Source organism: Dipodomys spectabilis, unplaced genomic scaffold (assembly GCF_019054845.1).
Source record: "Dipodomys spectabilis isolate Male_0828 unplaced genomic scaffold, ASM1905484v1 ptg000335l, whole genome shotgun sequence".
Taxonomy (NCBI): domain Eukaryota; kingdom Metazoa; phylum Chordata; class Mammalia; order Rodentia; family Heteromyidae; genus Dipodomys; species Dipodomys spectabilis.
The window spans coordinates 169,637-196,086 of NW_024871012.1; the positions used below are offsets into that span (position 1 = coordinate 169,637).

Below are 26,450 nucleotides of genomic sequence, written 5' to 3' on the forward strand. Positions count from 1 at the left end.
ATCGAATCACAAAAGGCATCAACCTCAGAGTTAACTCTGTGATTGGAAGCTTATAAGGCTTCACTTTCTCCCTTCTTTAAATCCAGATCTTGAAAGGTCCAGTTTGATGGGCCAGGGAGCCCCTAGGTTAACTACGCATGTGTTCCTGATGTTAAATTTTGAATATCGCCCCAGAACGGGGTTTGTTCACATTCGCTTCTGAATGAGAATTCCTAGTGGACATGTTGGAAGCTCAGGTTGGTCTTTTCCCACTGTGTCTGGCAGCCATTTTCTTTTAGAGGGACAAAGACACCATAACTCCCTGGGGAAGGATCTTACCTCCTCAAACCCATAGGGACCTGGCAAGATTGATGGGCTGAGATGAAGGACCTTTTGCCAACATAGGCAACACTTTAAGAAGACCTAAAGTCTTTGGACTCTGTGTGTGTGTGTGTGTGTGTGTGTGTGTGTGTGTGTGTGTGTGCTGATCCTGGGGCTTGAACTCAGGGTCTGGGTGCTGCCCCTTAGCTTTTGCTCAAGGCAGGTGCTCTACCACTCAGGCCACACTTCCATTTCTGTCTTTTTGGTGGTCTTTAGCTGGAGGTAAGAGTTTCATGGATTTTACTGACCAGGCTAGCTTCAAACTGATCCTTAGATCTCGGTAGCTACGATTATAGGATGAGCCATCAGTGCCTAGCCTACGGCTTGTTTTTAATGACTATTCTGTCAGCAGGGGATAGTGATAGCATCATCTGAATGATCCTTGGGACAGGTAGACCATGATACCGCCTGTGCTTCTGGGTTCTTCACAGAAGTCCATTTGTCATCTTAAAGCCCACCTGTCGTACTTAAAGGCAGGTAATCCTGACGTCATCCAGCCCTCCATCTGATAAAGTGTCCCACAGGGACCAGTCTGGACTGGATAGACCAGTGCAGAGACATCTGGCCGGGTGTGACCGGGGAGTGTCCATGTCAGAGGGAAACCATCTGGACCCCAGCAAGGCTTTGCGGAGCTGCACTGCGTTTGCAGCACAGATTATGAAGGAAAGGCGTTCTAGAATGGGAATCCCAAAGCTGAGGTAGCAGGCCAGCCAGGCTCCACACTGTGAGGCCGGCAGCACATTCTTTTAACGTCTGTGGGTCTGCTTGTGAAATGGATACTGCACCCTCACCCAGCCACACCTAGCGGGTTGTTTTGAGGACCAGATGAGGCTGGTTTTGTTCATTGTGTTATTACTCCCTTCTCCCCACCCCATCTCCTCCCCCCCCCTCCCCCCTCTCCCCCCCCCCCCCCCCCCCCCGACCTCCTGACTAGGAATTAGAGCCCAGACCTCTAGCTTTTATACAGAGGGGTTGTAGTTATGTAAGTCAGGTAAAGAGTACATTTCCTTTTGGACCATATCAGCCCTTCATACTTCCCTAGTTCTCCCTCCCGTCCCCACCTACAAGTTGAATAGTTCATTTAAAAAAAAAAATCATTGTAAAGGTGATGTATGCGGGGGTTACGGTAAGTACATTTCTTTTTGAGCAGTGTCACCCCTCTCCCTCATTTTCTCCCGTTTTTTTTTTCCCCTCCCAGTATAGTTCATTTGTAACATAGTGTCTGGTGAGTAGCACCACTCCATTTTTACCCTTTGCCCTCCATTTCTGTCCTCCTCCCCCCCCCCCATTCCTCCCAAAGACAAATACACAAACAAACAAGACAACAAGAAAAGAAAACAAAAATCGCAATTAAAAAACCCCTCTTGTTTCCATTTCCTGGAGTTCATTTCAATAACTATATATTTTTTTTTAGAGCGGCGACGCACGGCCCTACCCCGCTCAATAAATGTTTTGTATGCTGACATGCACATAGGCATTACACCTTTGTTCCTCTCCTAAGACAATCACTGTGTGTGACTTATCATGTCCTAGTGATTTTTAGATCTAGCTTCTGTGTAGGAGAGGAAACACGTGCTGCGTGTCTAGCTTGCTAGGCTTGGTGGTGCTTGACCACTTTTGCCACCCTCTAGCCCTGGACTATCCCACTATTGTGGGAAAGACTGGGAATAAGGAATGACAGATATTTTCCAAGACTATCAGCTTTGAACCCTATCAATGGTGATTAGCATGACAGCAAATAATGGCTGTGCAGGATGTGTCTCTGTAGGAGAGCCCTGGTAGGCTTACCAGCAGGGCCTCAGTATTCTGACTGTCACATGCTCTCTGGTCTTGAACTGTATGGCAGTCACAATAGCTCAACTCCTCAGTATTGTTGAAGTTTGTCGAGGTCAGAGGTGCACCTGACACCTGATAAACATAATGAAGTGTTCAGTGAAAAATGTGGAGAATTTGTTTTTCCATTCTGTTAATTTTTGGGGCCTTTAAGGTTACCAAATCTGAAAAAGATCAACGGTTTCTGTAAGCTTCCCATAGAATATATACTTGAGGAAACCAACAAAAATAACACCTTGGGCCAGGTCCTGTTGGCTCATGAAGTGTGAAGATCAAAGTTCAAAGCCAGCCTAGGCTAACAAATCCAAGAGATTCTTATCTCCAGGTATGCAGCAAAATGCTAGAAGTGGAAATATAGCTCAAGTGGTAAAGCAACAACTTTGAGTGAGAAAGCCACAACTTTGAATGAGAAAGCCAACTGAGTTTAAGCCCCAGTTCCAGAACACACACACATACACACACAAACACACACACACACACACACACACACACACACACATACAGAGTAATGCTTCGGGAGCCATGTTAATCTGGAATATACACAATAGGAATGAGAATATATCCCCAAGTATGTACCTACCTAGTGCTGGAGCTTTCTTGTTCTGATATCCCATGGTTCTTCAAGGAGAGAGGAAGGGGAAAGCTATTAAAAACCTGGGAGCAAGCTGAAAATAGAGACAGGCTCACTTCACCGAGCTGTGGTTTTCTCTTTTCTGTCCCATCAACAAGATGCCAGGAATTTCAAAGTAGAGCCTCAGTGAATAATTTATATCGAGTGTCCTGCTGGTGGTTGCTTAATGGAAAAAGTGAATATTGTAGGTAGAAATCTGATTTTTAAATCAGCTTTGCTATCTCTGTGACCTTCAGCATTCTGAAGAATTTCAGAGACTGCCTTTCTAGTCCTGTTAGGAAAAAACAACCCCTCGCTTCTTTGCAGGTAGTGGCGTGGTGCTTCTTGGAGTTTTTGATGAAAAGAAAATAAACTGGCCACGATCATTCCTCAGTCTGAAAAAAAATTATGAAGACCTTTTCTTTTATGTGACTGAAATTGACCCCTATTGTGGCCTTCATTGAAACACTACCCTCACCTGGGATATGACAGTGGCTGATCGGTATGGATCAGAGCTGCAGCCATTCACCAGCACGAAGAAGTATCCAGATGATTGCTCTTGGCACTGGTTTCCAAATAATGCAGCTTATCAAACCACAGACACTGAGTTTTAGCTTTGACATTTTTGCACTTTTAAAATGGAGGTAAAATTCACATGACATAAAATTAGCCATTTGAAAGCAAACTACTTAGTGGTGTGTATACTGTCTAGTCAGAGTGGTGGACGGTGATAACCTCTGTCCCCCAAATGAAACCCACTACCATTAGACAGTTATTTCCCTTTTCCCTGGACTTCACTATTAGCGTCATGGAGAATAATAATCATGGTGATTTTGTACATGTGTGTATTCAGTGTATTTGGTGGTGCTGGGGTCGTGGGGCTTGAACTCAGGGCCTGGGTGCTATCCCTGCCTTTGTCTGCTTGTTTGTTTTTTTCTCAAGGCCGTAGTTCCACTTCTGGCTCTTTGGTGGTTAATTGGAGATAAAGAGTTTCATGGATTTTTCCTATCCAGGCTGGGTTCGAACTGCCATTCTCAGATCTCAGCCTCCAGAATTGCTAGGATTACAAGCATGATTTGTTGGGTACTTTTTTTTTATAATGTTTCTTTTTGTGTTAAGAGTGAGTGATCTGATTGGAAGTAGGAATTTAGCCCAGGGATGGTAGCTTGTATCTGTAATCCTAGAAATTTGGGATGTAGAGATTCTGAAGATTGAGGTTCAAGGCCAGTCCAGGCAGCAAACGGATATCTCAACACAAAAGCTGGTTGTGGTGTCACACAGCTGTGGCTGTAGTTTGAGGCAGGCCTAAGTAGAAAGACAGAAGTCCAGGCCTGCCTGGAGGGGTGAGACTGGCAGGATGATGACAAAATAAAGCAAAAAACAACCCACTCTGCCCAGCAAGCACGAAGCCCGGGGTTCAGACCTCCACTGTTTCAAATAATAAACTAATACTACTACTAATAATTTAGCTGGACTTGTCTCTTGCAGTGGTAGGAGGGTGAAACCACAGGGCGAGATACTTCCTTTCCTGAAAGCAGCAGTAGAAGATCTAGGGAGACATAAGTGAGCAAGTTTACACTAAAAGAAGTCCAGCACAGCTCTGACGCCGGAAATCAAGGCATCTTAAGTAACTCCAGGAAATGGAGTCATTCTAGGAAAAAGCTGCAGTTCACATCTATCCTTGTTTTTGTTTTTGTTTTTGTTTTTTCCTGAAATACCATCCATTTTCTTTCATTCTCCCCTTCCATACCTTCGTGTCTTCTGAAGGAGAGGTACAGTCTAATTAAAATTCCTAGCAAAGGCCACCCTCACCGTATGGAGGATGGTCACAGAGTAGCTGGGATGCTATGGTACTGAATGCATCTCTACAGCCTGTCTGACCATGGCGGATATTAAAGAAAATAATTAAAGATAATAAAGGCATAATTAAAAGAAGTATGAAAGGAAATTGTTTCCCTAATCACTTCCTGCAGGCATCAAATATTGGTAGTAAAACTGCTCCTCAATCATCAAAACATTTTAGGGACAGATTAGAGGTCTTTAATTTCCTTTCTCTGAAATATTTATTCAAATGAAATTATGATGCACCTCATCAGCTCTAGGAGGTTAATTTTATTTAGTTTCTGTTGTGTGGAAGTAGAGTCTCTGTAAATCAAAGTGTAAATGAAACAGATGCTTTAGGAATTGTCTTTTAAAGAAATTCAGCTGTTTGGGCCAGATGCTATTAATCATTATCTGATTTACATATTCATATATTGCTATTGCTTCAAGCAAATACGGTCTTCACTTGTACTCAGGTCAAAACAAATTAGAACAGTAATCGTATAGATTACCTTTGAAATGAAGTAAATACTAATGCTGAGTCTTATTTATTATTTATTCCAATCTGCTACCAAGAGGAAATAAACAAACAGAGAAATGAATGGATGAACGAACTAGTTTTTCTAGTGTAGTTTTTATTTGTAAGGAATAGTTACATAATCAGAAACGTCCAAGTCTTTTTTTCAAGATATTTCACCACTAGTATGATCAGCTCTTCATGGTAGAAACTTTGGAAAAATTTCTATACATGTTGCATGCACAATTGGGATCTTATGTGGAATTTTGTCCTCTGCATTTTTTTTTCTGCTCCTGGGCCTAGAACTCAGCCCCTGGGCACTGTCCCTGAGCACTTTTGCTCAAAGCTAACACTCTAATGCTTGAGTCATAGCTCCTATTCTAGCGTTTTGGTGATTACTTGGAGATAAGAGTGCAGACTTCTTTCTCCAGCTGGCTTTGGACCACACTCTTCAGCTCTCGGTCTCCTGAGTAGCAAGGATTACAGATGTGAGCCACTGGCATCTGGCAGCATGTATATTTTTCAGAAAATGATAAATGTCTAGAATTCCAGTCACAAAGCATACCAATAGTTGCTATCTAGTTATTTTAATAATACTATCATCCAGTCTCCTCATGCTCAGAGAGAATGGAAATTACATGGGTGGATAATTGATATATAGTTCAGCCATTAATAAAGCCAAAGATCTGAAAGATAGAAAGCAATTACCTAGACAGTCTAGAGACCACAAACAACTCTAAGGAGTTAGCCAACTACTTAGGCTACGTGTGTTCTGGCTGTATAAAACAAATGTCCTACCAACTCTGAATAAAGTGAGCAACTTAATGAAAAAATCTGTTTCTCATTTGATAACATACACATACACACACACACACACACACACACACACACACACACACACACTCCTTGCTTTTGTTGTAGAAGAATATGAAATAGATGTGTGGGAAAGGCATTATCATATTCTAATTCATAAAAAAGCAGAAGGACTCAAATATTTTTTTTTTTCTTTCAGCCAGATGAATTGTACTTTGAAGAAGGTGATATTATCTACATTACTGACATGGTAAGCCTAGCTAATGTTTTGTAATATTATGTATGTTCTACAGTTATAATGAAGCTAATATGCAGTTATGAAATTGTAATCTTATTTAACGAGTATGTACACTGACATACTTGTGCAGAAATTTGTTGAATTTAGCACAATTTATAGTATCATAAGGCTGAAAGTAGGCCTTTAGTTGATAAAAAGGAAAATTAGACGAATGAGTTATGTTATATCCACAAACAGAGTATTATGCAATTACAATAAAGAAACGGGAATGCTGTTATGGAGAAATTTAAGCAAACAAAATGCAAGGTGAAACAATGTCTATATTATGTTTTTGATATTATTATCAAAGGGAAAGTGGGAGAATATATATATGCATATATATCTATATATATATATATATGATACATACATCTGTTTCCCCCTATTCAAAGTAAAATGAAAGGGCGAGTTATTAAATTAGTTTCTTTTTCTTTTTTGTCAGTTGTGGGGCTTGAACTTGGGCCTGGCCATTGTCCCTGGGCTCTACCACTTGGAGTCGTAGCAACACTTCTGGTTTTCTGGTGGTTAATTGGAGATGAGTCCCACAGCATTTCCTGATCTGGGTGGCTTTGAACCGTGATCCTCAGATCTCAGCCTTCTGAGTAGCTACTATTGCAGCCATGAACCAGCAGAGCCCGGCTAAATTAGTTTTCTTTATATGGAGGAAGGGAAGGCAGGAATATACAGAAGGACTTTGAAAAATTATGCTTTGTTTTGAAGATTGAACTTTGGAATGCTTATAAACATTTACATAGTTATAAAGTTAACTAGTAAAATTCCTAAACATGAAAGGTAGAATGTATCAAGTGACTTTAAGAATATCTTGGCAATTGGTATTATGATGCAGAGAAGAAGGTATTTAAAATGACTTTAAAACTCAGCAGTTTGACTACTAGAATACATTTGAAGGACAAAAAGAGCTAGTTTAAAAAAAGGAAAGGAAACTTCAGTCATGATCTAGTTGAGGAAGCGTGGCTATTTTGCTAATTCTTAGATCTTGCATATGCATCTTGGTTCTGAAAAATGAGCCATTAGATTAGTGTTGATTTTCACCTTGGGAGAAAGGATACACACACACACACACACACACACACACACACACACACACACGTAAGATCCTGGAGGTTGAATAGAAACTTAGTAACCCTTCATTTGAGTTGGAAATATTTTATATTTTACCTAAAAGGAAAGAAAAATGTCCCTTCTCAGTTCTTTGAAAGGGCCTAAAAACTACCAAAACTACCATCACAAATGTTATTTCCTACTATAAGGAAAAAGTTTATTTAAGAGATGTTTGAATCCGGCACTGGTTCACGCCTACTATCTAGCTATTCAGGAGGCTGAGATCTAAGGATAATGGTTCAAAGCTAGCTTGGGCAGGAAAGTCCTGTGAGACTCTTACTAACCACCAGAAAACTGGAAGTGGCACTGTTGCTTGATGTGGTAGAGCAAAAGAAGCTCAGGGACAGTGCCCAGGTCCTTTCCAAACAAACAAACAAATAAATAAAAAAGCAAAAGAGAGAGAGGCCAGCCTTGGATATGGGGCAACAAAGGTACGAGATAAACCCAGCACATCCTGTTAATAAAAAGCAGGAAGAAGCCCCGAAGGATACAAGGGCCACATTAATGAAAGGACTCAGGAATTAGGAATTAGCTTAAATGGCAACTTCCATTGGCCAGACTGAAGAGTTTGAGTATCATTTAGGACAACAACTTCCAGGAACTGGAATACATCAACAATGGCCAGCTTTATGAGTTCCTAATGTTACACTGTGGTCTGTGGTGTGAGGGAATGCTAGTGAACCGCAGTTTTATTCTGTCCGCCACTAAAGGAACTGACTAGCACGAAGGGACAAGCATTTACTGTCTTTCCTCCATCAACTTTAACTTTGAGTAATGTGAGAGTTGAGGTGAGGAAAGTTTGTTTTTACAACGTGTGCTAGTTATTTAAATGAAAGAAAGGTAGAATAGCCCCCTTGTGCAACTCGTGTGAATAATGGTTCCAAAGGGCAGTCACCCACGGTGACACACCAACCACACAACAGCAGAGCCAACCACACCTTACATGGTGTTCCCCTAAAGAAACTGACCCCAAGCCTGGGGCTGGTGGCTCACGCCTGGAGTCCTAGCTACTCAGAAAGCTGAGATCTGAGGATTGCTGTTTGAAGCCAGCCCAGGCAGGAAAGTACAAATAACCACCAGGAAACTGGAAGTGGAACTGTGGGTCAGAGTGGCCCAGTGCTAGCCTTGGGCAGAAAAGCTCAGGGACAGAGCTCTCAGGCCCCGAGTTTAAGACCCACAATCCACAGGAAAAAAGAAAAAAACAAAATAGAAAGAAAGAAATTGACCTTACCTATAAAATAACCCTAGTAAAAATGTTAAAAGCAGAATCTAACTCAGCCTCTAAAATCAGCTATCCATTTGTAGGCGAGACAAGACAAGAAGTAGCATATGCCTAATAACATAGGCAAATAATAATAACAGGCAAAATCTAGACTGAAATTTTACAGAACAAGGCTCTTCAACAGGTATGTTGCAAGAGGTAGAATACAGGGCGGAAAGGAGCCTTTGTCTCGAAAGATGTGTGCTCCTTCTTTGGGATCCCAAATTGTCGACCAATTAGGAAATTTGAATATTGACCTGGAGATTTGACGGTATTGAGGAATTCTGGTTGTGAAACTTTTAAGGTGTGATCATTATCTTTCAAAAAGTCCTTGTAAGTAGACATGTGTCTAAAATGGTCTAGCACCAGCCCTGAGTGAAAAATCAAGTGAGAGTTTAAGGTTCAAAGTTCAAGTCTGAGTACTAGCGTATAAATAAATAAATGTCCTTACATATTGAAACAGCTGTAGATGAAATGATGTCAAATTTTATTTTAAAATAATCTAGAGAGACTGGGTGTGATGGGATTTATGGAACCATATTGGTTACAAATAAAGGATTCATACAGTTTGGAACCATTTATTAGAATATTCTTTCTACTTTTTGCATAGTTTTGAATTTTTTTCTGTGAAAAAAATTGAAAAAGTTGTCAGGCACTGGTGGCTCATGCCTGTGATTCTAGCTACTCAGGAGGCTGAGCTCTGAAGACCATGGTTCAATGCCACCCAGGCAGAAAGCTTGTGAGACTCATCTCCACTTAACCCCTGGAAGTGGAGCTGTGGCTCAAGTAGTAGAGCATTAGCTTTGAGCAAAAAATCTTAAGCACCCAGACCCTGAGTTCAGGCCCTAGGACCATAACAAAATAAACAACAACAACAAACAACAAATAAAGTTACCCAAAAGATGAAGGTAAAATAGAAAGATCATTAGAAATTCTTCCAGAACATAACATTTTAGAAGAGAAGAACAATTAAACCAGACCAAAAAACCCCACTTCCCCTAGTTAGTTTTCTCTACTTCTCTTTCATGTTATCTCTGAGTTGTTTGGCAGTTGAGGCTCTGTAATGAAGTCTATTTGATTCCTGTGTACATTGTAATTTGCTGGTAAGGGAGGTGGCTACCCCTAGCAGTGGTATGGTATGAGGGAGTTTGATGAACATGGACATCAAGAAGAAAACAGAAACAGCTCAAGTAAATAACCTCATGATTCATACAAATAAAGCTGCCAGGAAAACAGGAACAAACCAAACCCTAGACGACCAGAGGGAGAGATATAGTAAAGATTAGAGGTGGAATCAATGAACTGGAGGCTTAAAAAAAAAGCTATACATAAGATCAATGAAACAAAATGCTGGTTCTTTGAGAAAAAAAAATCAATCAAATTGACAGACCACTAGCTAAATTGGCAAAGAAAAGGAGAAAGGAGACTCAAATCAACAAAATCAGAGACATCAGAGGTAACATTACAATCCAAAAGATTGTGAAGGACTACTTTCAAAACCTGTACTCAAATAAGATGCTACACATGGGCGTGGGCAGGTACACTTTACAGTACAGGTATGTGTGGGAAGCAGGTGGTTTTGAGAGAGGTTGAATGGCATCTGGATTTGGTGCCCTGTCACTGAACTCTTTCTTTCCCCAGAGTGATACCAATTGGTGGAAAGGGACTTGCAAAGGCAGGACGGGACTCATTCCAAGCAATTACGGTAAGTGCTGCAGGGGTGGCTTTACTGTGCTCATTTTTGCCTCCTGGTTCTTGAGGCAGATTTGGCTTCCTCTGCTTGCAGATGTGGAGTTATTGCCATTCTAGGACATTTTCTAGTCTCTGAGCCTCCTGTCATACAGTGGCCAAGAGTAGCAGCTGTGCTTGGGGCTGTACACTGCAGTAGCATGAGATTTCCCCGGAAACACCATGGTCTTAGGTCAGTCAGCTCTTCTCCCAGAGTCTTTCTTGAATGAATTTGTGATTTTTGTTTTAAAAAGCCCCACTTCATAAGTTCATGTTTGGGGTAATGGAAATCATAGCATGAAAGTTTGGGGAGCTGGAACATGGAGATAGGGTGCTTGCCCCAAAGCTGTTTCTGGTTAGAGAGACAAGACAGACAAGAATAGATAGGTAGAAATAAGAAAAGTCAGAACATAAGACTAGTAAACAAGGGTACCAAGGTATGGGTTTTAATAGGTTTTCTTCCACTTGTATGTTTGTTTACCATGTAGGCTAGGCTAGTCTTGAACACATGACCCTCCTGTTTCAGTCCCCCAGCCCCCAGCAACTGTTAGGATTATATTCATGTCCCATCATACCCAATTCTTGTACCTTTTAATAACAAGGCACCTTAGTTAAGACTACTACCTTAGGAATTTAGTTTTCCCATATGTATAAGAACAGGTTTGCATATTTACCACTTCTATGATTCCTTTAGAATTTAGCATGATGAGTCTTTAGACTAATAGAACTGGCTTCAGGCATCAATTCCCAAGTACCAGAGAGAACTTAGAAAATACCAATCAGAATCCTTCAAAGTTCTGGTGAAAATTGGGGTGATATCTAAGGCCTGGGACCCAGCCCAGGGATCCTGCTCACCTTGGTTTTAGGATGGTACTGTTCTTTGCCAATGCCCATAACCAACAAAATACAACACAAGAAGAAGAAAAAGATCAAAAAAAGAATTCTTTAAATATTTATCTATTTCTGCATTTTTATTTTCTGTTTTGGCGCTGGTCCTGAGGCTTGAGGCTAGGTTCCTGGATGCTGCCCCTAAGTCTATCAGTTGAGTCACAGCTCTACTTGGGCTTTTTGGTGACTAATTGGAGAGAAGAATCTCAGGGACTTTCCTCTTCAGGCTGGCTTTGAACCACAATCCTTAGATCTCAGCTTCTTGAAGAGCTAGATTACAGGTGTGAGCTACTGATGTCCAGCTTGTGTTGCCTTATTTTATTTTGTCCTCAAACTGGGTCCTTTTTTTCCCTCTGGAAATTGTGGGATATAAACAAGAAGACCCAGCACTCATTGAGCAGCAAAGCAGACTTTTTATTCTTGGCCATGAATAGAAGTGGGAGATAAACTCCTGAATGCTTAAGGATCAGAGCTTATAGATACAGAATAAAAGAAATGGGCTAATAATGGGGAAGGATAGTCTCCTCTTCTCCAGGTCTGGGTGGAGTCTCCAGGAGTTCAAGCATTGTCTGTTTTCACTCCTTTCATGGTTCAGTCCAGTTGTCCCTGCGGAACTTGTCAGGTGCCACAGCACTGCAGGATTGTGTCAATTATCACACAGATGGAATTATCATGAACTCAGAGGTGGCCTGGAATTCACCCTGGCAGCCATCTTGGCTTCCAACCACCTAAAGATGAGCTTCTGGCCTGCAGGCACCATGTCCTCAACGATCACTAGATTGAGGGCATGGTAGAAATTCAGCTAGGTCACCTGGGTGGTATTCCAGGAAACATTCGACACCCCCAAATATACCTTTGTAGTACACTCCATTCCAGCCACAAGAACATTCCGTCACAGTTCTTCCGTGGTGGGAAAATGTGGTCTTGAAGTCACACTTGAACCCCTAGCCCTCCTTGGAGTACACCTCCTCATTTGAGGACCACAGTCTCCCTCAGGGACTTGTAGGTCTGCCCATTGTCCTTTCTGAACACAGAAGACAAGCTATGTCCCTCGCTCTCTCCTACATGTACTCACACAGAGGAATCAGAATTATCTTTTAGCTATCTTCAACATAGGTTGGTTTGGTGAATGAGTGGATATCAGATGCTATCTTTCAAAGTATTTATTTATTAAATACTTGGAGAGTAAATTCCTGGGGTTTGGTACTAAACACCTTAGTAAATACCCAGGTTGGACGGTCTGTTTGGCTTTGTTCCTGTTTCAGTGAATTGCTATGCGATTGCCCCACTGAACGCAGACTTCAGCTTCCTTTAAAGCAGGCAGTATCTGTTTGGTTCCTTGTTAGTTTTTATCCTCATTAAGTAAGTGAAACTGTATTGTCCGAGGCTTTGGCTCTCATAAAGTTGGGATGTGGGTCACTCTGGTAAATCATGGGGCACCCTCAGCGCTGGGATTATACTTTTGCTTTTCAATTTTTTCTAGTGGCTGAGCAGGCAGAATCCATTGACAATCCACTGCATGAAGCTGCCAAAAGAGGTGGGTGTGATTTTCGGTGTTCTGACCGACAGCGATAGTACAGTAGAATGCAGTGATTTTTTTTTGTTTGTGTGTTTTGAGTGATATTGGGGTTTGAACTCAGATCTTCTTACTTGCTAGGAAGGTGCTCTACTACTTGAGCCACACCTCCAGTGAATGGAAGGATTTAAAGTATGCAATATGTTAACTTTTGGCAGATGCATGCATCCAGGGAACCAGTACCCAAATTTGAATGTAGAAAACTTCAGCCACCTCTAAATGTGCCCTCACATACTTGAGATCCTCTCCTCTCCAAAGCCAGCCACTGCGTTGACCTCTAACTATAGATGATTAAAATGTGGTAGGAGAGGTAGAGCAGTTGAAATGTATTTAAGTTTGGACAGGCTGTAGTGGCCATAATGAGGAAGTGGAGAGCAAGAGTGTGTCCTGGGGGTGCATTAAGAGAGTGCCCATGTGGAGAAGGAGTTCAGGAAAGGGGTTAAGTAACAATTCGTCTGAAGAGGATGTCTATGATGAGTATGCCCTCCCAGCCCAGTTCAAAAAAACCCTAGTGCTCCTGGCTTCATATTTGTCGATGCTTGATCTACTACTTGAGCACGCTCAACCCTTTTAACTTTAGTTAGTTTGCAAATAGGATCTGCATTTTTTTACCCAGGCTAACATGGATTGTGATTCTCCTGTTTACACTTCTTGTATAGCTAGGATGGTAGATGTGTGTCACTATGCTCAGATTATTGGCTGAGGACCTGCTTTATGTTTTATCTGGGCTGGATTTAAACAGTCCTCCACATCTCAGCCTCCTAAGTAACTAGGATTACAGGCATGTATTACTGTACACCCATTTATCCGTAATTCCTTCCTATAAGCTCTAGGGCATTTTGCTATATTTGGAGACATTTTTACTGCCATGACTTGGGAAGGATACTGCTGGCATATTTTGGGCATGTCACTGAAGCTCCACAACACAAAATTCTCTGGCCCCAAATGCCGGTAGCACTATGGTTGCCACAGATAATGAGGTGTTTTGGTAAAGCCTTGGCGAGCTCTTTCCCTTCTGTTCTGGGTCTTTTTAGAAGCTGAATGTACATAAGGAAATTATGGGTTTAGAGGTATTAATCTGCCATTTAAAAATAATTCTTTGTAAATTCAATACTTAGAGCATTAGCCTGAAGAGTTTTAATTTATAGTTATGTTTTAGCATGTAAGGACCGTAGATTAGAGTAGCTTATGTAGTATGTCTTGTCTTATAGGAACTTTAAATATGGATAGGAATGCTTCCACTTTGTTTTTAGGTTTGACTTGTTTTCATTCCAAGCTTCAGAATTTCATAAAGAAAGACAAATGCATATAGAGTGTATATATATATATATATATATATATATACATATATATATATATATATTTACAGAATATCTTCAGCAAATCTACTTAGATAGCACTTCCTGTCACTCTACCATTAAAGCTTGATGTGAATGCTTTCCTTTAATACACGGAGAGTCAAAATGTGCAAGAATAAATGCAGCAGATGGGCAGGTCTCCATTTAAGACTTGATGACGATCCGCCACAAATGGAAGCTGATGAAAGATTAAATTGACTGAAAAGCAGAGCAAAGGATAAGATCTTCTTTCTGGTGTTTTTGATGCCTGTCCACTTGTTCCAGGCAACCTGAGCTGGCTGAGAGAGTGCTTGGACAACCGAGTGGGCGTGAACGGCTTAGACAAAGCTGGGAGCACAGCCTTGTACTGGGCTTGCCACGGGGGTCACAAAGGTACTGTGTGTCATTGGCGGTGACAAATCCCTGTGCTGCTGGGAAAAACAGTGTGTCACCTAAGGGAGCCAGAGTTACGAGAATGGAAACCCAACGATGCTGGTTATTCTTTCGGAATTCCCTAGAACTTCAGCCCAAAGCCTGGCTCCTGGAGGCCCTGCCGAGCAGCTTGCATCCTCGCCGTACATGCTGCTCCCTGGAAAGGCTGCAAAGTGCTTTTCTTTTTTCCTCTCAGGCTTAGAAAGTTTGCCAGAAAACAGAAGTACTTCAAACACAAATCCATTGTTTGAATCTTGCAGAGAAGGAAAGGGAAAATTTAGCTTGTCCCAAGACAGGTTTTTATGATTGGCGTTTTTTAATCTCTCCCTTACTTTTTCTTCCTCAAAGCTGGTGCTCTACCACTTGAGCCATGTTTCCACTTCCAGCTTTTTGTTGGATAATTGGAGATAAAGAGTCTCGATGACTTTTCTGCCCAGACAGGTTTTGAACCACAATCCTCAGATAGCAGCTTCCTGCATAGCTATTATACCCAGCTATGATATACATTTTAAGTTAAATGCAAGCAATTGACTTCAGAAGAAAGATGTTGTTGTCTTAAATTTATAATTCATTTGATGGTCTCTCTATGGAAATCAGTACAAATGACCAATTACATTTCTAGTTTGTTTTTTTTTAACATTGGCCCCAAATGTACCATACCAATCTTTCTATCTCTTTCTCTAACACAAAAAATACCAAACAAGAAAAAAAACAGAGCCCAACTAACTGAGTAGCCTACAGCACAGGGAAACTTGTGACTGCTTTCTCTCTCCAAAGAAAATCTGTCTTACTGTAGGTCACATGCAGATCATGTGAACTTGCAAGCAGCAAAACCATTTGTATATTTTTTCTCTGTAATTCTACTTCATAGATTCTTTTTTTCCCTGTGTATAGATGGTTTGGCAAATTTGTTACAAGAATTTGCTTGAAAATCTTCCTAAAAAAATCTTCTCTTGAAATATGATTGTGCCTACTTTCATCAGGTCTTGTATTTCTTGCTTAAAAAGCATCTTTTCTATTTGACTTTCAGATGTGGTGGAAGTTCTGTTTACTCAGTCCAATATTGAACTGAACCAGCAGGTGAGTCTGCTCACTGGGAAGGCTCTCCAGACACACCTGGCCAGTTGTGTTTGGGACAGGACAGCCTACGGCGTGCACAGAGTTTTAGTCAGAAAACTGTGAGCACCTAGGATTTGTTTCTTGTTACTTTTATTTTGTGTTGCTGTCTTGAGGATGCAACCCAGGGCTTCACACATGCTAAGGAAGCACCCTACCACGCAGTGACAGTCCCAGCCCTTCAAGCATATAAAAAGTATTATTATTTTAGTCTGTAAGTTGTTATTATAAAGGTGATGTACAGAGGGGTTATAATGTCATAAGTCAGGTAATGAATACATTTCTTTTTGGACAATGTCATCCCTTCCTTCACTCTGTTATTATTTTTAACATTCAAATTAGCCAATACCTCTGCAGATGTAGTTTGGCCTCCTGGTTGATTGGAGAAGGTTTAAGCTTGCTGATTGTGCCCTGATCTCATCTTACAGTATCCCAGCACTCCATGTGTCCACCCGTGCTCCTCCTGAAGTGTGTGATCCTAGGCTTGGATTATATTACCTAGGATAACACTGTCAAAATAATGGCCACTGCTTGTATAATTTCTTTCTTTCTTATTGTCTTCTGTTTATCTTTAAAGAATCTTATTCAGACTTTTATGTTTTATCCTCTCTTGGTATCCTTGTATAAAATGCTTAAGATAATCAGTGAGTTCCCAGAACCTCCCACCCTGAGCAACTTAGCCTCCACTGCCCGTTGCTACCTTCCCCTCTGTTCTGTGTTGTAGCTTCATTGTTCTGAGTCCTGTGTCTTTTTTGTCATGGAACATCTTTGGGTAGAGTCTTGAAAAAAGAGAAGGTTGAGATGGGTTATTTGGCTTGACACAAGTTTATATTCCTCAGTGCCCACTGCCCTGTGGGATTCTCATTTCGGGGGTTGTTTTTGAGAGGTTTGATGTTGGTTTGATTCTTTTTTATTTTTGAGTCCAGTCGTGGGGCCTGAACTCTGGGCCTGGGCGCTGTCCTTCAGCTCTTCAACTCAAGGCTAGCACTCTACCACTTGAGCGCCACAGCGCCACTTCTGGCTTTTTTCTTTTTGCTTATGTGGTGCTGAGGAATCGAACCCAGGGCCTCAGGCATGCAAGGCAAGTGCTCTACCACTGAGCCACCTTCCCAGATCCCTTGGTTTGATTCTTGTATTAGGCAGTTTTCTGTTACTATCATGAAATATCTGAGGCAGGTTACTCTATAATGAAAGGAGGTTTATTCAGCTAACAGTCCTAGAGATTCAAGGGCGTGGTGCCAGGATCAGTATGGCTGTGGTGACGACCTTAAGGTGGTTGGCATCATCATGGTGGGAGCATCTGAGAAGGACAGACCTCATTCCCAGATAGGAAGCCAGACTGACTACGGCATCTGTTCCTTGTAGGTTAGGATTCTAGGCATGCCATCGAGAGCATCTGAGCTCAGATTCTCAAGGGGAAGCCCAGATATCAACTGTGAGTGGGCTTCTTCCAGGCTCACTTAAGTCGTTGGGAAACTTGAGTTTCTTGCCTTGCAGTCCTGAGACCCTCTGCTTCCTCTCCATAGACAGTTCACACCAGGGCTGTTTACATTCTTGCTCAAGGTGGCTATAGGAGATGGGATGTCTGCCTCTGAATCTTTTTTGTTTTTTAACTAGTGAAGGACTAATGTATGATACGCCTATCTTTCCCAACCAAAAATCTGGTATTTCAGCAGCCTAGCGTTTCTCAGAGTAATTGCTCCTGTACTTTCCTCAGCTCCCCACATGCCTACGGAGCAGTGTGTTTGGGGAAACTCTATACTACTGTGTTCCTTTTTGATTAAGCAGATGTTTACTGAACCAGTTGTGAGTTAGTTAATGCACATTGAAGAGGATGTAGGTAGATTCAATGTAGAGAAGCAGATTAATCAATTAATTTTGCTTAATGTAGGTTGGAGGGGAAAAGGTAGGAATAGGAATTAATTCCTATTAATACGAATTTCTAAATAGGTTTGTACAGAGGATAAACAAAAAGGAGTTTGAGCTCTTATCCCTTAGCTCTTTCTACCAATAGATTCTGCAGTCACTAGCTCTTGTTTGTCAGGAACAATTCTGGCCCATTTGACCAAACCAAAATAACATATTATGGGGCTGGGAACGTGGCTTAGTGGTAGGGTGCTTGCTCTGCATGCATGAGGCCCTGGGTTCAATTCATCAGCACCACATAAGGAGAAAAAGACGGAAGTGGCACTGTGGCTCAAGTGGTAGAGCACTAACCTTGAGCTGAAGAGCTGAGGGACAGTGCCCAGGCCCAGAGTTCAGGCCCCATGACCAGCAAAATATAAAAATTAAAACATTAAAAAATGCATATTATGGACATCTTTCCCCCCAATATTAAGTTTATTTTGTTTACCATTTTTAATGTTTAATTTTAATTGTAAAGGTGATGTACAGAGGGGTTACAGTTATGTTAGGTAATGAGTACATTTCTTTTTGAACAGTGTCACAACCTCCCTCATTTTTCTCCCAGTTTTTTTTTCCTCCCTCCTTCCCTACCCCCCAAGTTGTATAGTTCATTTCCAACATAGTATCTAGTGACTATCACTATTGACTTATTTCATCTTGTGTCTCACCATTTCTGTGCTTTCCCTTCCCCTCCCTAAATCAGATAAACTTACACACAAGACAAAGGGTGCAGAAATCAAGAACAGCAACAAAAGGAAAATAAACAGAAGGGGGGGAAAAGACCCACAAACAGTACAATAAAAAGCCATTTCTTGGAGTTACATTTCTTGGAGTTCCTTTCAATAAGCATCATTTCATGTGATCATAGGCACCTAGCTGTTGACATGTTTAAGCAGTTTCTTGCTATCTTATTTCTGTTTCCTCATCCCACTCCAGTGTCTCCAGGATGATGCATTCTGGATTCTTGCTGGGTTTCTGTACAGGCCAACCAAGCAGCTTCCTCCTGCTGTCTCTCTCCGCTGCCATCTGCATTTCATTCTGAACTTCCGCCATGTTGCTTTCCACCCTTCCTCCCAGGCCTTCCATCTCCCCACATCATTCCCTGTTCTCCTTAGAACTTTACCACTCAGTGTTCTCACTTCAGGCTTGATGAGAGTAGATCTAACGTCTCCATTCAAGCCACTCCCTCGTTTTCAAATGTCCCTTGCTCTCTCTGCCACCACAGAACAAGCTGGGGGACACGGCTTTGCATGCTGCCGCCTGGAAGGGCTATGCCGACATTGTCCAGTTGCTTCTGGCAAAAGGTAAAGGTGGTGCTGAGTTGATCTGGCCTTGGCTTACTGGGAAAGATAGACTCCATCTAGTCATACCGTTCGCAATAGTAGGAAGGTGATCACCTCCTTATTTGAAACTGGGAATTTGAAACTGTTTATATCATAGAGTTGTTTTTGTTGAGTGAACTTCTGTACTTTTTGACCTTTGTGTCAATATATTTCTAGATTCTGAAGTAATTTTATCACAAAGACAAGAGTGGGTGGTGGAGTTCTCCCTTGAACAGTGAGTTAGGCAACTAGTTTCCTCTGGGAATGTATTACAAAAGAGTATACCTAAAGATGTAAAATAGCCCCTCAAACTCAGCCCCAGGGTGTGTGTTTGTGTGTGTGTGTGCATACGCCCGCATGCCAGTACTGAAATTTGAACTTGGAGTCATGAGCTCTCACTTGGCTTTTCTGCTCAAGGCTGATGCTCTACCCCTTGAGCCACATCGCTACTTCCAGCGTTTTGCTGGTTAATTGGAGATAAGATTTTCATGGACTTTTCTGCCCCAGCTGGCTTCAAACCAAACCACAGTCCTTAGATCTCAGCCTCCTGAATAGCGAGGACTACAAGCATGAGCCACCACTACCCCGCTGCCAGCAGTCAAAGATGTGTCTTTGGAATTCACAGATTCCTGCTCAGATGCACATACCTTCTAGTGTGTGGGTACATGGTTTAGGGCTTGCCAAGGGTGTGATAAACACATCCCCGAAAGTAGTCCTGTAGGGACTAGAAGGGAAAGCCTCTTTTAATGGAGCATATACTTCCACAGGTACAGCAAGAAGCTATTTGGCTATTCACGCCAAATACTGTTTAGTCCTAGGCCCCAATTGTTCGCTAGTTTGATAGCCTTGGTGGAATAAGCATTGACTCCTGCTATACACTCTTGAAAGACGACTGACTTTTTCTTGTGTTGGGAAGGTGCCAGGACAGACTTGAGAAACAATGAGAAGAAGCTGGCCCTGGACATGGCCACGAATGCGGCCTGTGCGTCTCTCCTGAAAAAGAAGCAGGGAACAGGTATTTACTTTTTCAGTTCTTTCTCTGTATATTCTAAGGCTTATTAGGTCACACTGGGAAGATTTTTTTCTTGGTAAATTCTTTAGATGATTCTGAACTTTGATTTATACATCCTTGTTCTAACCCAGAACCTCCAAAGTTGAAGAACACCCAGACACAGACAGAAATCTGGAGAAATATAAAGACCTTCCACCCTGTTCTTGTCTCTTTTGTTCCTTGTAAGCTATGTCTTCTCACCTTGTTCTTCATAGTAGTCCATTCTGGAGATCCAACTCCTTTCCCCTGGTCTAGAAAAGTTCTTAGGAGTAGTTTTGACTATATGTTGTTCAAATTGAGCATCTCATGGCTCCATGGTTATATTTTGCCTCTAATTTAAACAAGGATACTTGTAAATTTTATTTTAAAGGATTCTAGATTTTGTTAAACATTTTGGACTTTGTGTGTGTGTGTGTGTGTGTGTGTGTGGCAATACTGGGTGCTGTCCCTGAAGCTCTTCAGCTCCAGGCTAGCACTCTACCACTTGAGCCACAGCACCACTTCTGGTTTTTTGGTGGTTTATTGGAGATAAGAGTCTCATGGACTTTCCTGCCCAGGCTGGCTTTGACTCATGATCCCAGATCTCAGCCTCTTGAGTAGCTAGGATTACTTTTTCTACATTTTTAGTGGTTTTCAATACATTTTCATACATGAATATAATGTACTTTGATCATATTAATGCTCCCTATTCAGGGATGGTTTTAAAAGGTACATGCCTTTTTAATTTAAAAAAAATTGGGGTGCCAGTACTAGGGCTTGAAATGAGGAGGGCCTTTAGTTCTTGCTTAGCTCTTCTGTTCTCAGAGTGGGAGAGTATGTGAGGAAAAAAAATACAGAAGCTCTTGTGGTTGCTTTGAAAGAAAAGTGTTAAGACGCAATGACTCACTTGTGATGATTATTCATGCAAGCTGTTTATTGACCTCTCTGCATGTAACTAGTGAAGGTGTCTTCCCTCAGTTATTCTGATGAATTCAGCAAGGACCTGTCTTGAACTACTGTTCATTTACTTCTCCCTCCCCGTACCACATTCATCATCAACCTCCTGGCCCATTCATTGCCAAGTCCAAGGGGTGAAAGCAGAGAAAGGTTTGAACAGAGGGGACATTAAATACCCCTTCATTTTACTTCTCAGACCTTGCTCCTTTAATGTTTGACACTTGGATACCCATTAAAATGTAAACGAACAGTAGTACATTATGGTCACAATTTTCTAGGAAGAAACTGGTGTCATAGAAGGGGTACTTTTTGCAAATCTTTACGTGGGTGTTCATTATGCCGGGCCTTCTTTAATGGTCTAAAGTTCAGCTGATCCATATTGATACAGAATTACCAAAAAGAACAGAATATATATCCAAAGAGGTAAAGGACATTTGTTTTCTTGGGTTTTTCCCCCCTCTTACTTATCATATTGGGGCTTGAACTTGGGGACTCATACTTATTAGACGATCTACTGCTTGAACTACACTCCCCAGCCTTTTCTTTTTGCTTTAGTTATGCTTCAGATTTAGTATCATGTTTTTTTCCTCGAGCCTGGTCTTGGACCAAGATTCTCCTACCTATGACTCCCACATAGCAGGGATTGCAGGTGTACACCAGCTACCACATCTGACACGTTTTCTTGTTGAGAGTTCATTTGTATAATGGAATACTGATTACATTTTGAATTAATTTTTGGACCATCGATCTCTAATATTTCTTGTTTTATCGGAAGAACCACATTTTTTTAAAATATAATTTTATCGTTTGTTATTAAGATGTTGTCCAGAGGGGTTACCGTTTCATAAGTTAGGTAATAAGTACGTTTCTTTTTTACCCTTCCTTTGCTTTCTCCCAGTTTCCCCTCCCATTGCTGCTCACAAGTTGCATAAGTCATTTTCCACATAGCATGAATATGAATAGCGTGATTGCATTTGTTCGCCCTTCTTCCCTCCCTTTCTACAACAGATGTTTTTTACTATCTCTTATTCAGTTGCTAGCAGAAGCAGCAAAATAGAAAAAGGCCCTTAGGCTCCTGCTTTAGTCCATCACAAGAAATAAACAGTTCTCTTCATGATTTGCCAAAGGAGCCTCCCAGAATTCATCTCTGTACTTGCTACCAAATTCCCATTGTAGACCTCCAGGAATCCCTTGTTTCTTTTGTCTTTTCTTCCAGATCTATCTTTGCCCTGCATTTTAATTTTACTCTTCCACTTTACTTCAGATGTAGAGTAAACCACTTACCAGTCTGAGATTTCTCATTCAAGCCCTGATTAATGCTCACTGCCAGAGTCAATCTTCTTTGATTATCCCTTCCTGGACACGGTTTCTCCTAAGAGAAAGAAAAGCATTTATCGGCTGAACTGGTGCTGCCCAGAGCCATTTTATTGGGAAGCCATATTTGCAGCTGTGTGGAGAGATACTCTAGCTTGAAGTTGGCCTCCCTGCCCCTCTCCCCACCCCAACTCCTCCTTGCTGCTTTGGTTGGGTTAGCAAGAAGGGACTGTGGCCCAACTTCCTTTCTCTGCCACTAACTTCCTGTGGCTAGACAAATACTCCCAAAAGTCTTGAGCAAGGAGTTAGGTTCTTCCAAGCTAAAGCATCTCAGAGTCTTATGCGTATCGTATTCTTGATCAGGATACACAAGGACTGTATCCAGTCCTGACTTGCTGGGAAGTGGGTTAAATTTGTGTTAATTGCATCATGGATTTATTAATGAGACAATCTCAGGGTCTGGCAGACAGTGCCCAGAAATGAACCTTCATATTTCAGATTTCATGCTATTTTTTTCCTTGCTTTATTCCCTCAATCATCCAATTTAAAATTTTAAAATTCATATTATGATCATAGGTGGATGCAGGTTGTATGTACCATTTGGCCATGTCCTCCAGCTTGAACTCTAATCTAGAAATGGTATAATTGGATATTATTTGATAAAAACCAATTTTCTTATTATCTTTTCTCAGGACAAAAAACTTACAGATTGTGATTATCATGAAGGATTACTTTGGGATGGAGGAGTGGAGGCCAGGGTCGTACTTAACAGCTGAGCCCCTTAAATTAAAAAAAATATAATTAACATTAAGTAAAGCACAAATGTCAGATGTCTAGCTAGATAAATCGTTTTCCTTACCACATGTACCCGTGTACCCAAACATGTGTCTAGCTGGAGAACATTCCCACACACAAGTAGTCAAATATGGTACACTCTGTCAGTCACCATAGATTGTTTTTGGGTAGCTAGGATTATAGGTACGAGCCACTGGGTGCCTGGCTGTGCCTGATACTTTTCACGTTATCTATGTGACTGTGTCTGTCCTTCTGCCACTTAATTATCCTTTGTTGGCTTATGAGCTTGTTTGTGTAAGTGCTGACCTTTGAGGAGCTTGTGGCTGAGGGGGGATGGACATGAGGAGAGGATCATGGGAATGCTGCTAAGCCATGTGTTGCCTTGCTGGCTGCACATCAGTGGACAGTGGAGACACTCAGTCAATGCGTTGTCTACACTTGCGCACCACCCAGCACATTTACCTAAGCGTTTGTAAGCTAAATCTAGTTTCTACATAGAAGGGAAGCCATACATCCTTTGTCTCTAGGCCCAAGTTACTTCACTTAACATAATTTTTCCAAGTCTTTCCATTTCTTGACAAATGATACAATAGCATTCTTTCTAGTGGATGAGTAAAATTCTATTGTGTGTGTGTGTGTGTTGTGTATGTGAGTATCACATTTTCTTTATCCATTCAAGAATTTGACCAGGTAGTTGAACAGATGACAGTAAAAGAGGAGCTGTCTTCCTTTTGACACTCATTCAGGGTGTCTTTACCATTTGATTAGTGCAACTATTTCTATTTTTAAACCTTTAACAAATTAGCACACATGAGCTGTACAGGAGGAATTTCACAGTGACATTCGCACACATGTGTGCAGTGTATCCCTCAGCCTTTCCACCCTTCTCTTATTCTCTTGCCATCGTAAATGTTCTTTTCTAAGTTTCCATCGTTTACTTGTGAGAATACTTTGATTTCAAGTTGTTGTAGAATGAAAGTGAACTTTAGATGTTTTCATCTATTCTCTTTCTCTCTACCCAGTAACATTGTCTCGAGGTAAGGGCTCAGGTTGTGGGCAGACTGGGCCACAAATACCTTTGTCCCCGGGCGGGAGGATGTGGGGAACTCCACTGTCACAGCAGAGTGACTCTGGTGTCCTGGTGTCATGGTGTGTGTGGCTGATCACTTTGCGCTAGAAATGGACTCACAGTGCTTCACTGCCCCACATGGATAAGAAGAGGTAGACACATTTATTCGTCAGGCTCTCCACTGGCAGAAACTTAGTTTCTTAAAAGCAAACACAGGAAGATCTCAGGGAAAATATTATCCCCGCTTCTAGGAGAAGATTGCAGTTTGTTAAATTGAAGGGGGAAAAAATGGAAGCAATTTGTACGTTCTGTGTTTTACCTTCTCTCCCTGTTCTTTTAGATGCAGTTCGAACATTAAGCAATGCTGAGGACTACCTTGATGATGAAGACTCAGATTAACTCCCTGCTGGAGCTTTGACATCTAGAACTTCTTTTGCTTTTGCCATTCCAAAACTTAGTTTTTGCCGGAAGAGTATTGATAACTGTAAAAACAAAAGTGTCTATATAGACATGGCAGTATTGCACTGTGAATAGGACCTGTAAGTGGATGTCTCACCTTTGTTTTGCCAATAAGTGATGGAAAACTTTGCTTTGTAAAATACATTTATATTCACCAGAGTAGAACAAGAAGAGATTATTTCTATTTATCAAGCTAAAGGAATTTTAAGAATATTTTGCCTTAAAAAAATCAGGATCTCTCTCTCTCTCTCTCTCTTTTTTCTTTCTGTTTCATTCAAGTTCTTTACCTCAAGGATTGGGATCTCTTGAATGGATTTTTAAAAGGGGGGATGCTTGTTATAATAACAGACCAAAATACTTAATAGAAAATTGTCAGCTGTTCTGACAGAAATAAACATTTTAAGAGACTTTATTCCTTTTGGGTGTTTTTGCGTCATCATTCATGGTTAGTAAATGGAGCCCACTCTTTATACTGAAATGAGAACTGGTTTGTGTTTTTTAAATTGCCTTTTATATTAGTACAGAAGAACCATGCTAGCGATGTTTAAGGCCACCTTCCTGTATCTGTTTTGATTAATCAAGACAGTAACCAATGAGAAGATGACTATATAGTGAAGTATATAATTTGAATAATTCTGAGATGTTTAGTTTTATTTCTCAGGTTATAGAGTGAGGAAACTCAGTAACTTGTTACAGTTTGCTTAATTGAAAAGTTAAACATGTTAATATCCTAAAAAAAAAAAGCTGCCCTCATTTTCCATAGGAAAAAGTTGAGTCATGCCTTTTTTCATATACATTATTTTCTCTTGCCACATTCCTTTTCTCACAATGCAGGTCTAGCCTGTAACAGTTCAGACTCTTTTGCTGAATTAATGAACCTGGCAGGAAACCCTGTGTAGTAATGACTGACGCTTCATTTGTGCTTCTGATTTTGTGTTTCTGCAGTGATGATGTTAAAAATGTCACACCCACGATACATTCGCCTGTTTTCTCCACTCTAGGCCCAGAAGTACTTTGGCAAGTAGACTTCAATGCTAAGTTCACAAATTACATTGGTGAAGAGAAGGAAGTGTTTGAAGCAGGAAGTGGTTCAGCTCAGGAAATGAGTATCTGCCTCTGTAAGAGTTTCTTTTGTCTATGACTGGCCTTTCTGTGTGTCTTGAGAAGGGACACCAAGAGAAGCCAGTGAAGGCCTTTTAAATACGCGCCCCCCCCCCCCCCCGAACTCTAGTAGATATGGAAATAGCCCCACTGGACTCTAGTAGATAGGGAATCTGAACATATTTTGACACCAAAGGATGAGCTTAGAGTCAGGAACTAATCAAAAGAGAATATTCTAAAATAAACAAGTTATTAAGTTTGGCTTAATTTATTTTTCATCCTAAGAGCACACTGGAAGATAGATGTAAAATCCTTTTTGAAACTAAGGATTATTCTTTTAAAAACAGGGCTGTGTCTATGGGAAAAGATTTTGGAGAGTCTTGTGATTTTTTTATTCTTCTCTACTTTGCACCTGTAGGTAATTAAAGAACTCGTGTGTGTGTGTGTGTGTGTGTGTGTGTGTGTGTGTGTGTGTGTGTGTGCTGATACTGGGTTTTGAACTCAGGGTTTGGGGCTGACCCTTAGTTGGTGTTTTACCATTTGTGCTTCAGCTCCATTTCTGGCTTTTTTTCCCTCCCCTTTGGAGGTTAAATAAAGATAAGGGTCTCCTTAAAGATAAGGATTCTTCTAAGTTTACCAGTTATATACGTTTCTGGGGAAGCACCACAGCTTGTTTAGTTGTGTTTGAAACTCCATGGGACTTTTCTTTCTTCTTGTTTGTTCAGCCTGGCAGATCAGAGTTTCCTCTCAGATTGTTTAATGCCGAAGTCAGCAGCAAAACCCCATTCTGGGAACTTGCCACTCCTC

General features: G+C 41.2%; 1 protein-coding gene across 1 annotated transcript in view; it reads left to right on the top strand.

Moving 5' to 3' along the window:
- The window catches only part of Ostf1 (osteoclast stimulating factor 1), a 51,784-nt gene extending 26,830 nt beyond the window's left edge, over nucleotides 1-24,954 (top strand). The window contains exons 3-10 of the mRNA XM_042665609.1: nucleotides 6,154-6,204; nucleotides 10,256-10,319; nucleotides 12,714-12,767; nucleotides 14,429-14,536; nucleotides 15,606-15,655; nucleotides 18,822-18,900; nucleotides 19,835-19,933; nucleotides 24,424-24,954. Of these exons, the coding sequence (XP_042521543.1) occupies nucleotides 6,154-6,204; nucleotides 10,256-10,319; nucleotides 12,714-12,767; nucleotides 14,429-14,536; nucleotides 15,606-15,655; nucleotides 18,822-18,900; nucleotides 19,835-19,933; nucleotides 24,424-24,482 (564 nt within the window). The 3' untranslated portion in view covers nucleotides 24,483-24,954. The remainder of the gene's footprint in view (nucleotides 1-6,153; nucleotides 6,205-10,255; nucleotides 10,320-12,713; nucleotides 12,768-14,428; nucleotides 14,537-15,605; nucleotides 15,656-18,821; nucleotides 18,901-19,834; nucleotides 19,934-24,423) is intronic.
- The last annotated feature ends 1,496 nt before the right edge of the window (nucleotides 24,955-26,450 follow it).